Raw genomic sequence first — 12,025 nt, 5'->3', positions numbered from 1 at the left:
GAAGAGGTCTAGGCCTGGGAGCATCGCAGGGACGGTCAGACGCCCCCTCCACAACACTGGGAACACTCACTTCACTTAGTAATTCACAATCACTAGCCTTACCTTGCATGGCCGCCATCTTTGTCTTCATTTTACGAAGAGTAGCCTTCAGATTGGCGATTTCAGAAGCCGAATCCGAATGCAAAGCCTGTGAGGATTCAGATACATAGGGAGAATCATATTCATTAATAAAAGGAGAGTTAGACTCAGAAACAGGCTCAATAGGCCTTGTACTCACACTCTTTTGTGCAGCCCGTCTAATCCTATCCCTCTCTAACTTCTTCAAGTAAGAAGTTAGAGTCTTCCATTCATTAGCATCCAACTTTTCACACTCAATACAGGTGTTAGCCAAAGAACAGTCAAACCCCCTACATTTACGACATACAGTGTGAGGATCAACCGAAGCCTTCGGTATCCTCACCTTGCAGCCTACATTCACACACACTCTCACACTAACACTTGAATCAGACATTCTATTAGAAAAATCAAAAGCAAGTCCAAATCCAGTCCACAGTAGCGAATGCCAAAACAACGATCCAGTACGTCACCAAGAAATCCAATAAAGATGATCAATAAAGTCTTGAAAAGCGAATTCCAGTCAGGAGGTAGTAACAACAATGTTGATACCACCGGCGACAGAGAAAATATGATAGAAAACGGGAATGGTTCCTAGTCCTGCCGCCCAGGGCAGGCAGGTAGATCACCTGACCTACCGGTAGCGAGTGGCGCGAAATTTGAATTTCTGTCGGGGACGACGGAGTCTTAGCTATGTATATATCTGACAGGTAAGTTCATTGTATGAAAATGTTACTTCCCTTACCTTTCGTAGAACCGCTCTTGGAGGAAGACCTCCTGATCCTATCGCGCTCCAACTTACGCCGATAGGATTCATACACCTTCCATTCATCATCAGTCAAACTTTTGCATTCAATGCAACGATCATCCAACAAACAAACATGCCCCCTACACCCCATACATACTGTGTGGGGTCTACCGATGATTTCGGTAGCCTCACCTTGCAATCACTCCTCACACACACTCTGAAGCTCACTGAACTTGATCCCGACATCACGTTCACAGAAAAGCCAATCCAAAATAAAAAAACAGTCCACTATCGCGTATGCCAATCCAACAATCCAGAGTCAAAACCAAAAGTCAATCCAGATACTTAGAACGAGTCAAATCCAAAAATCCTGGGCGGAGGTCTGTAAACAGGAGTTTACCGACCGGCGACAGAAAAAAATATGAATAGAAAATGGGAATGGTTCCTGATATCCGCCTCCCAGCGGCGGGAATGGGTACTACCACCTGGCCGCCCACTGCGTGTGCCGCGAGTTTTGAAATTCTGTCGGACTTCGGAGAATACAGCTATATATATATCTGTCAGGTAAGTTTCATGAACAAAATGCTATGTAATATATGCAAAATTGAATGGTATAAGCCACAACAACTACAACAGAATAAATAAAGTCTCAAAAGTAATTACCAAATAGAAAGGGGATAGAGTTTACAGACTAGGATTTATACGGTCAGTTTAATTACCTAATCACCGTCCCAAATAATTATTACCTCACTGAGAGATAGATGGGTGAATACTTAAGAAGGGGACGATTTCAAGGTCAAGAGAGAAGTGGCAACAGGGTTTTTCTCAAAGAGGTAAACCATCTATCTATCAGTTTAGATCCGTCAAACTAAAGTCTATTGCTCTCAACCTACACCTCTAAATATCATATCTTGTCCCTATGAGAAAAAACAAAACCACATTATCTCCACATTTCTGGACTCACGCCTTTTAAATGTTTTCTCATTTTTCAAAATTATAAAACATAAAAGGAATACTATGATGTAATGGGACCTCACTGCACATACACAAACATCATCTGCAGATTACAGTGGACCCCCCTTACTCACGTTCTCCGGATTCGCGGACTCACACATTCCTGGATTTCTCTCGGGAACGTTTCCCAGCATTATTCGCGGTACTTTTCTATGAGAAATATCCACAAATTCCTGGTTTTTTTATCAATTTCATCATAAAATGCACTTTTTGTGATAAAACTATTACAAAACAAAGTATAAACATTTTTAGTGAGTTTTTCTTGAGTTTTAACAAATAAAATAGGCTGTTTTTAGTGTTTTTATAGGGGTTCCAAACATTCGCGGGTCCTAACTATTCACGGGGGGGTCTGGTACACATCCCCCGCCCGCTAATACGGAGGGACCACTGTAATGCAGCATATATCAACATAGATACTGTATAATATTTACATAGTATGTACAAGAGCTAAAAAGTGGCTAAAATAATGAGATACCTTGTATTTTTTCAGCTGGAAGAGAACAGCAGAACGATTGCCATATGCAAGGGGAAGAACAGGGGAATCCTCAGGAGCCAATCTTAGACTTTCTGTGAAGCTATGTTGAGCATCAACATCCTTCTTCTTTACGTATTCCTGAAAAACATTAGGATGACAAAATGTAAAATACTGATTTCACTGAACACATACCTTAATTTTGTTACAGCAGTTTAAAAAAAGTCATGATGCCTGGGGCTACGATAAAGTTGTTTCTATTTTAGGCCCTAAAGTTACAGTTACATAAACTCTTGTTTTGTCTGGTCACCAAGCTTGACCTCTACACCTGATGAAGAACAATTTGCGAAATATCCTTTTGCCAATACAGGGTTCCAAGAACTTTTCTAAAATGCAACATCAAGAGCACTGGTTGTTCTACAATGAGAAATAATATTCCTACCTTTGATCCCTTTTCTTTAGCCTCCAGTGCCAATTTTTCAGATTTGCCATGATCATCACACTTTTTATACAAGATCTTTAGAATCTGCTGAAGCTCATTTCTGAAAAATAAAGTGTGTTAATACGTAATCAGATGCAATAATCACTTCAATGAAAAAGACTACCATCAGGATATACTATGTTAAAAGAAACTGTATATAAATAGTTAAACTTTTCAAAATGAATAACAAAATACCTAAGTACTATACATCTAGTAAACAACATAGGTACTTGAAAAGTCAGGTACAGCACCTACCTGAAACTAGACTATTAACTGTCCTCTGACTCTAACCTCCCAAAAAATTATAACTATTGAATGCTATACTGATCAATGTTGTATGGTACCATGACCAAACAGCCACAACTATATCAATAACCAATCATTAAGATGTGAATACTAAGTAATAAAATGTGTAGTTGACGATGGAGAAATTTTAAAAATTTCTTCATTTCTATATATAAAGACAAAGTTGGATATGCCTGTGTTCTCTGGCCTGCAGATGGAAAATAGAATACATATTTATCTATGAGAAATATCCATAAATTAAAGTATTTTCACATAAATATCATGATTATATGCACTTTTTTGTGATGATGAAAAAAAAAAAAAAAAAGGTACTATAAGTATTTTCAGTGGGTTGTTCTTGAGTTTGAACTAAGAAAATAAGCAGTTTTAAAATTTTTTATAGGGGTAGATTCTACCTATTCGCAGGGGGGGGGGGGGGTGTCTACAACACATCCCCTGTGAATACAAGGGTCCACTGTAACTCATCCTTCCATGTAGATGGAAAACAGGAAAACCCATTATTCCAAAACAACAGACATGAGTGAAAATGAGATTTTCCTAAAAATATAAAATTTTATATATACTTACCAAGTAATTACATTGTTATTATGTACTAGTCCCAACTAATTGTGGCAACTTTAGTCTAAACATTCATGGTAGCGCTATTTTGTTTGTGTGGTAACTAGACCTACCTACTTTTGGGAAAGAATAGGTACAAGCAGCTGAGGAATAGGTACAAGCAGCTGTGAGGAAAGCTGGTGGAGGCTCTAATCATGTAATCACTTGGTAAGTATATAAGGCAGTTATAGACGATTCAGTTTCCAGTTTCACGGTGCTTGTCTAGCGCCAAAAATTTGTGATTTTCGGTGCTGAAATGCACACATTTCCGGTTATCTGCATCAATACATACCAATATCAGCCCAAGTTATCTGCGATTTTCGCTTATTGTCAAGCCGTTGGAGCAGAACCCCTACCGATAACCAGGGACTGTCTGTATAAAATTTCATCTTATTATAAAAATGTCGTTTTTATACATGTAAGTAACTTACCATGAAATTACATTGCCGATTCCTAAAACTACTCAAAATATACTCGTAATGGAGATAATTTTTAAATAGAAAGTTAGCCAAAATTAGTGAAATGCTTGTTGTAACCTTACCTGGAGAGAAAGCTACAGCAGGAGGATAATGCCCCTAGTTGTCACTCCTTTGGACCTGTAGCCGGGGGCTTTGCAACCAAGGAGTACTCCAATGGTTGCCGAAGCATCAAATCAAATATAACCCCTTGCCCTGGGCACACAATAAAAACTAACCGGAGATATATGTAACCTACAACTTCAATAAAAACCCACACCCAACCAAACAGAGAGAATTGACAGGTGGGTACTCTGGGTATACTGTACCTCCCAATCTTCCCATAACTCGATCACCTGAACCAAGGTAAGGAGATAGAGAAATAGAAAATATACCAATACCTACCTTCCTCACCCAGTATCATGCCAGCTACGGAAAACAGCCATGACGAACTACAGTTTTCATACACAGTTTCTACATCTCTTAAATAATGTGATGCAAACATATATCTACATTTCCAAAATGTAGATTGAATAATTATGGAAAGCGACAAATCAAGTTTTAATGCTAATGAGGTAGCCACTGCTCTAACCTCATGAACTTTCACCTTAAATAAGGCTAAAAGACCCTCCTGAATACCCTTGTGTGCCTCAGAAATAACTTCTCTCAAGAAGGAAAGTGCATTCTTAGATAAAGGGCACAAGGGGTACTTGACCGAAAACCAGCAATTACAAGAAGAACCTCTGACCTTCTTGCTCCTCTTCAGGTAACACTTCCAAGGCTCTCACCAGATCTGACAGTCCCAGAGTACTAGTTGAATTCTTGATAGTGTAAGAACTAGGCCAGGGATAAGAAGAGTTTTCATCCTTGGCTAAGAAACCTAATGTAAACTTGTAGATAACATCACCTTGAGAGAAGCCAACTTGTCTATAATGAATAGGCGCAAAGGGGGACCTACGTGAGAGCCAATAATGGACTACATCTAGGAAAAATGATACTGTAGTAGATTTGCCTTGTTTCACAGTACGTACAATCGAATGACTTAAGTTGCTAATATCCCGACTCTCCGCTAAATTAAGACTATGGCTAAACACAGAGTTCAATCTAGATCTATAGCCTTTAATGGTTGAAGATCCTAGCCCCTTAGAAGATCGGAGAAAGAGAAATAAGTCTGCTATCTGCATCAGAGGGTCTTAGAAGCTGAGATAATGCGTTCTTGGCACTATGAGAGGAAGACTGACCACTTAGCCTAGTAGTATACTCTGGAAGAGGACTGCCATCTGCAATTAACAACAGCTACTGCAGCTGCTCTTGAAAATCCTTTCGCTCTGACAAGCTTCCAGACAGTCTGAAGCTTGTCAGATTGGGAGTAGACACTAATGAAACTGATGGAAGTGGGGCCGCTTGAGTAGACTTTGAAGCTGTGGAAGAAGTCTGGGGAAGCCTACTAGAAGTCCAAGAAGATCTGGAAACCACTCCTGTGGCCAAAATAGGAGTAATGGAGACATTGTCGTGAGACTGGAGCTTGTTGATGACTTCCCTCACCATACTGAATGGAGGGAAGGTATATAAATCTAGGTTGGACCAGTCCTGAATCACTGCATTCATCGCCCACATCAGAGGATCCAGAACCAGTGAGCCAAATAAGAAAAGACGGTAATTCTGCAACATCACAAACAGGTCTATTGATGGTTTTCCCCACTGTTTCCACAGGTCAGTGAACACCGGTGGATTCAGAGTCCATTCTGTGGGTAAGACCTGTTTGCAACGGCTCAGCTCGTCCACTTTGACGTTAAGTCAGCCTTGAATGAAGCAGGTGATGATCCAGGTATGGTTGGACTATGCTTAAAGCAGAAGGTCCTTGGCCTTCTCGCAAAGGGAGAGTTAATGCATACCTCCCTGATTCTTTATGTAGGCAACTGCTGTCTTGTGGTACGTTACTGATGCAAAACTTTGCAAAGCTAGGTGCACAACCTTCAACTCCTTGATGTTGATGTGGAGCCTCCACATATCCTTTTGAAACCACTTCCCTGTGACTTCTCCTGAAGACGTGCTCCCCATCCTAAATTTTAAACATCGAAGAACAAGGAGAGGTCTGGGCTCAATGGGAACAATGACTTCCCCACTGAGAATCTCCCCTCTACAAGCTACCATTAACGATCTCCCTAGATTTCATCTGTGATTGGGAAGACAAAAGAGTCCAGGAGAGTCTTCTTGCACCAGCTAGCCTTTAGGAAGAACTGGAGAGGCCTCGAGTGAAGTCTCCCTTAAGAAATGCATTTCTCTATGAACGACATTGTGCCCAGGAGACTCGTCCATTGATCTGTGGAGCACGACTGGAGAGAGAGGAATTCCAGACTGTTTAAAGGCAAGACAGTATCCTTTTTCTGGGAAGGAAAAGCCCAAGAGACGATCCTCATCCCCAAATAAAGATTTGTGACTGGGGACTACAGTGGATCCCTGTATTCATGGGGGTTAGGTACCGCAACCACCCAAGAGAAAATTTGCGATATATTGGAACCCCTCTAAAAATGCTTATACAGTGTCCTAGACTTATGGAAGGGGATCCATTCCAGCGCCACGCTGTATGTAGATTTCTGCCAAAGTCAGTTTTTCACCATTAACGGCACTTTAACATAACTTGAGCTATGGTGCTGTAATTTGATGTTGCATTAAGTTATAATGCTGTAACAATAATAATTATAATAATGAGAAAAAAAAGCATTGAGTTATAATCGTAAGTGCACAGCTTGCATAAATTAAATTCCAGCTAAAGACCTTAATGTGGTTACACTGGTCAGGTTCAGAGGGCTAAATACAAAAATTGAATATAGAAAAGCTGCAACTTGATAACATACACAGCAACAATGCAAAAGTAAAATACCAGTGATAACTAACCGTAGAAATATAATAATGACAGGCTCTGCAGATGACACATTGCCAAGACAGAGATTACGTCATTTAGGGAACAAATACCGCATTTTCCCATCTTTCCCACAATTTAGATCTTCTTGCCTCAATCCTTAGGATGCTTTGTATGAGTGAATTGATGCTGTTTCTCATTCGAGTTATCAGACTGGACACCGTTTGCCTTACAATGATTTTTAAGTTGTCCAGGCAGTTTTTTGTGAACATCAGTGTGGCAGTGGTAGCGAAGTGTTTGTGAGGCGTCTCAGAATGTCATTGTGCACAACAGTGATACATCTCATAGTCTCTCAGGTATAGTTGGTCCAGAGGGAACACCCATAGATACTGTAGCACTACGAGCAGAAGAGCAGCAAGTGTCGATGAGTCATTGGAGACCTTGCACTGATGGGGAAATCAGACCCATATCGCCAGCGTAACAGGGGCTGTTTATAGTAGTAGTTACATTGTCAGTGCATCCGATTTGGAGTGGGTTCAGTATGACATTCAGGGCATCTGCGCACGTATTAAACTGGTATGGTGGGAGAATGCCCCCTTGTTGAAGCCTGTTTAGGGAGCCAAAGGTGTACGACAATACATTACCCCATTTGGGACAGAACTGCTGTGTGGACAACCAGCAATATAAAATGCCAATTAAATATAGAGGTGTGCCTCTTTTATGCAGCTTTAGGAAGAGCTATAGGTAATTTACTCTGTCAAATGCTTTTCTCGCATCTACAAAACATAGGAAAACAGGAGAGGCTGATGATAGATAATAATTCAGCAATTTTTCCAGTATGTAGATGCAGGTGTCGGTAGAGTGGTTAATAGATAGAACACCAAATACTACTTTAAAAATGTTTAAAAACAGCCTATTTTTTTTTATTTTTTGACTTAATATAATTTTTATGATAAAAAAATGTAATTAGACACAAATAACATGAAAATACACCAATAAGTGAACTTTTTCCTACGAATAATTTTCCATGATTTACTGAAAAAATGCATCAGAGAATATCCCCGAATAACTGAATCAGCGATTGCTGAACCGCAAACAAGCAGGGATCCATTGTAACTGCAATATCAGGGAGTTGATCAACAGGTCCAGATCCTGGGCCAGTCGAAGAGTTTTCTGAAGGTCCTCTGTGCGACGAGACTGAGAGGGGGAAAGTACGTGCCAGTCATCGAGATAGAGTCAGATATTTATTACCATCAAATGGAGCCACTTCTGTAAGGGAGTGAGAACTCAGGTGAAGACTTGAGTGGCTGTGTAGAAGCCAAAGCAGAGCCAAAAATTGGAAGAACCTGTTCTGGAAAAACAAACGTCAGATACTTCCTTGAAGACGGATGTACAGGAATGTGGAAATATGCCTACTCCCGATTGCATTATGAATACAGTGGACTTACTGTATTCGCATTCTCTGGATTTGCAGACTCGCACATTCGCGGATTTCTCTCTGGAACATTTCCCCCTTTATTCGTGGTGAAAAATTCGCCTATTAGTGGTTTTTTCTGTAAGAAATATCCACAAATTCCAATTTTTTTATCAATTTCATCATAAAATGCACTTTTTGATAAAACTTAAAAAAACCAGGTATGAACATTTTTTTAGTGGGGTTTTCTCGAGTTTTAACTAACAAAATAGGAAGTTTTTAGCATTTTTATAAGAGTTCTAACTATTCGCGGGTTCTAACCATTCACTGGGTGGGTTCTGGTATGCATCTCCTGTGAATATAGGGGGACCACTGTACCATTACAGTCTAAAATAATGTTTATCTGTAATTTTTGTGGCTTATGTTGAAATGACATAGATATCCACCTTCATATAATTAGTCTTAGTCAGCAAAACAACTAAAATGAAAATAGTGTCCACGTTGAATGAAGGTAAACATCACCTGAACTAAAAGGAACTGATAAAAATGAAGTCCCTCACAGTGCTCTACAGATACAAGGAACAGAAATAGAGGATTGACACTACAATTCTCTCACACTTTCCAGGTACACTTAAAAGATTTCGGACATGAAAAAAATTATTGGTCAGTCTGCTTCTTTTCAGCCTATAACTAAAACTCAACGGACAATCAAAAAGGTTTTGTCATCTGGGGACATGCATATTAATGTAGTTCAAATGCAATGGGTAATTTGATGAATCTAAGGTGAACACAATCGGTGACACAAGCACCTAAGAAAGCAATCTTGATAGTAATCAATTCTTTCTTGAAACATTATTTAAGATTTATATGAGTACTATATCTTTGAATTTATCAACAATAAGAATTAAGGAACTTCAAAATTCATCTATGGCACAGAACACTTTAATCGACTATGGACATACCATTGTTTTCCTTTAACTGCTCGTTGTGAATATATTTTCATGGTAAAATGATTATTTTTGAGTAAAGGTGAATGCCTATATACTTTATTGTAAGATGTTAAATGAAAACCAATGGTAATAAAAAGTGAAAACGAAGTTTGCTGAAAATTTTCAGATGATGTCTGCTGATGTTACTGTACTCTTGAGGATTGGGAACATTATGACATCATTGGAATCTCCTTATTGGACCTATATTTTTGTGGTTCAAAGAGCTGAGAATGAAACCTCCCTGTATCTTCTGGCTTGTGCCTCAATCTTTCAGTCTCAACTGAGGTTGAAAAGATAAAGAAAGACTAACCTCTTCCATTTTCCATAATACTTCTGGGAACCTGAAAACACAGAGTAGATTTCATTGATCCTAATTCATTCCTATAGAATGAGCAAATACTGATTGGTTACCTTAAGGGCAGATGCAAACTTTTGGACAGAGACAACCCTGAAGCAAAACCAGCCTTCACAAAAGATGATACACAAAAGTAAAATGATCAGTGTAGAAGTTACAAACAAGATAGTAAGCTAATAACAAGAGTGAGCATATTAAGCAAAAGGAAAACTAAAGAAAAACATGAAAGTACTTTCAAACCCCTACCTTTACTTAATCAAAGGGAAAAAAAAAAATAAAATGCAAGTTGCCTGGGACAATAATCTATATAAAAGGGCATGGTGCAAGTAATTCCATGAATATCAGCATGCACGTACATCATTTCAATCATGTTTCCCAAATGCCAAATGTTCATGGGTATCACTGAAGTTGCCATGTTTCCATACCTTTCTGTGATGTATACCAAAATTCATAGAGCCAACTGTACAATATGAAGTAGAGAAGAAAATGTTGGGTGACTTCAGAAGCAGTTAAAAGTAAAATGTTAACTTTGCAAAGGCCAGGAACTGAATGGCAGTAACTGTCAGCATTGGCAAGAATGTGAATAGCACAAAATCGTATGCAGCTCTAAACATCTGAAACTGACTAGGCCTAACATGATTTCTAGTAGTTAAGCAAAATTGTGTGATTTCTAGTAGTTAGTAAAGCAAAATGACAAAACTTAATATTATCTAGTTTTTAAAAAATCAATTACAGACAGCTTTCAACCGAACCATAAAAAAGGACAAAAAAAGAACATTTACAGCATACATAAAACAGAAAAAACCTTCTTCAACAAATGTTTGCATAAAAAATCAATCATTGCAAATAGCTCTACAGCATACAAAAGCCTGGTTGTTTTACCACTAGCTTCGCCTACCTACAAGCTGTGTTCAAACATCTGTTTCAAGGAAATGATGAAATGGCCCTTGTCAAGGAAAATTGATTTTACCTTAGAAAGGCAGAAAAAGGCATACAAGATATTGTACTTCATGGAGACAGAGCAGTGAGAAGTTAGAAGACATCTAACTGCAGAACACTGAAAAGTAAAAGTACATGTTTCATCTCAATTAACTCTAAAGATTCTAAAGCAGTAAGATGCTTGAATACATTTCCTGATCTTTCTTAAAATTTTACCCCAGCATGAATATCTAAGACGCTAATGTTTCCTAAAATACAAACCACTGTTTTTCACAGTAAGTGGGGTTTTAAGGAAAAGGACAACAATAGCACAAATATATATGTCTTTCAAGATGGTTTGTATGCTGAAAGGAATCAAATTCAAATAATTTGAAATACCCCAATCTATGGATTCCTTTCTACAAAAAGCTCCTGACCACAGCTCAAAACATTACCTGAAACTTCTAAGCATAACCACTTCTAACAGTCATAATGCTCATACTATAACAAAGACGATCAGCCTCTTCTCAGCAGTTCATAAATAAAACTTCAAAGGACCACAAGAACAAATCCTCACTTTTAAGTACTTCAGGAAAAAGGAGGATGAAGGAGCATGATTTTGAAACAGGAAGGTGTAGCATATGGCATCATGAGGGAAGGAAAAATGTAAATGTGATCGATCATGTTTATGATCTTAACCCTAACATTATCTCATACCGGCAGCTAGGATATCTACCATAACAAAACAGAAGGAAGGGCCTATCCACCAAAGAGAGAGAGAGAGAGAGAGAGAGAGAGAGAGAGAGAGAGAGAGAGAGAGAGAGAGAGAGAGAGAGAGAGAGAGAGAGAGAGAGAGAGAGGTAAGGTAGGCGAGACTAGGTTAGGCTAGGGCCAGATCCAAAAATCTATTCTGCATACCCTTCTACACCGCTGTTCTCTGTGAAGGCTGGGAATACCTTTATATCCTCAAAAGACGAGCTGCTAAGGACTACAAAACTTACTTCACAGCAAGTCATGTAAAGAGTTCCAAAGGAAAAAGTTTCAGAAGATTAATGCAGAGGAAGGGTGCCTTGCACAATGTAGATAAAAAGAGGTGCTGGAAAAAATTAACTTATAGTACATGTGAGAAAAGAACCCAACACAAAGGTAGCCTTCAAGGTTTTTCAGGATTACATAGTGATGCTACCAGGAGGTACCATGGTACAAATCAAGCTGAAGCTTTTCCTTTTTCATAGCATAGAGTCATGTACTTTCAAAAACATCAATGTCCAATGCTCTATACTGTATTTAATAGCAATC

The 12,025-nt window shown here is 38.8% G+C and overlaps 1 protein-coding gene across 3 annotated transcripts in view; it reads right to left on the bottom strand.

The window, feature by feature from the left end:
• LOC135221644 (SET and MYND domain-containing protein 4-like) overlaps positions 1–12,025 on the bottom strand; it is a 158,365-nt gene that overhangs the window by 132,615 nt on the left and 13,725 nt on the right. For 2 of the 3 annotated variants that reach the window (XM_064259332.1, XM_064259331.1), the window contains exons 2-3: positions 2,791–2,890; positions 2,352–2,489 (exon numbers count right to left, since the gene is read on the bottom strand). In XM_064259332.1, coding sequence (XP_064115402.1) covers positions 2,352–2,489; positions 2,791–2,890 — 238 coding nt within the window. Of the gene's footprint in view, positions 1–2,351; positions 2,490–2,790; positions 2,891–10,778; positions 10,866–12,025 lie in introns of all 3 variants that reach the window. The other variant, XM_064259333.1, reaches the window with a different exon arrangement.

This window comes from Macrobrachium nipponense, chromosome 3 (assembly GCF_015104395.2).
Source record: "Macrobrachium nipponense isolate FS-2020 chromosome 3, ASM1510439v2, whole genome shotgun sequence".
NCBI lineage: Eukaryota > Metazoa > Arthropoda > Malacostraca > Decapoda > Palaemonidae > Macrobrachium > Macrobrachium nipponense.
This window is presented reverse-complemented; position numbering and strand designations above follow the sequence as displayed.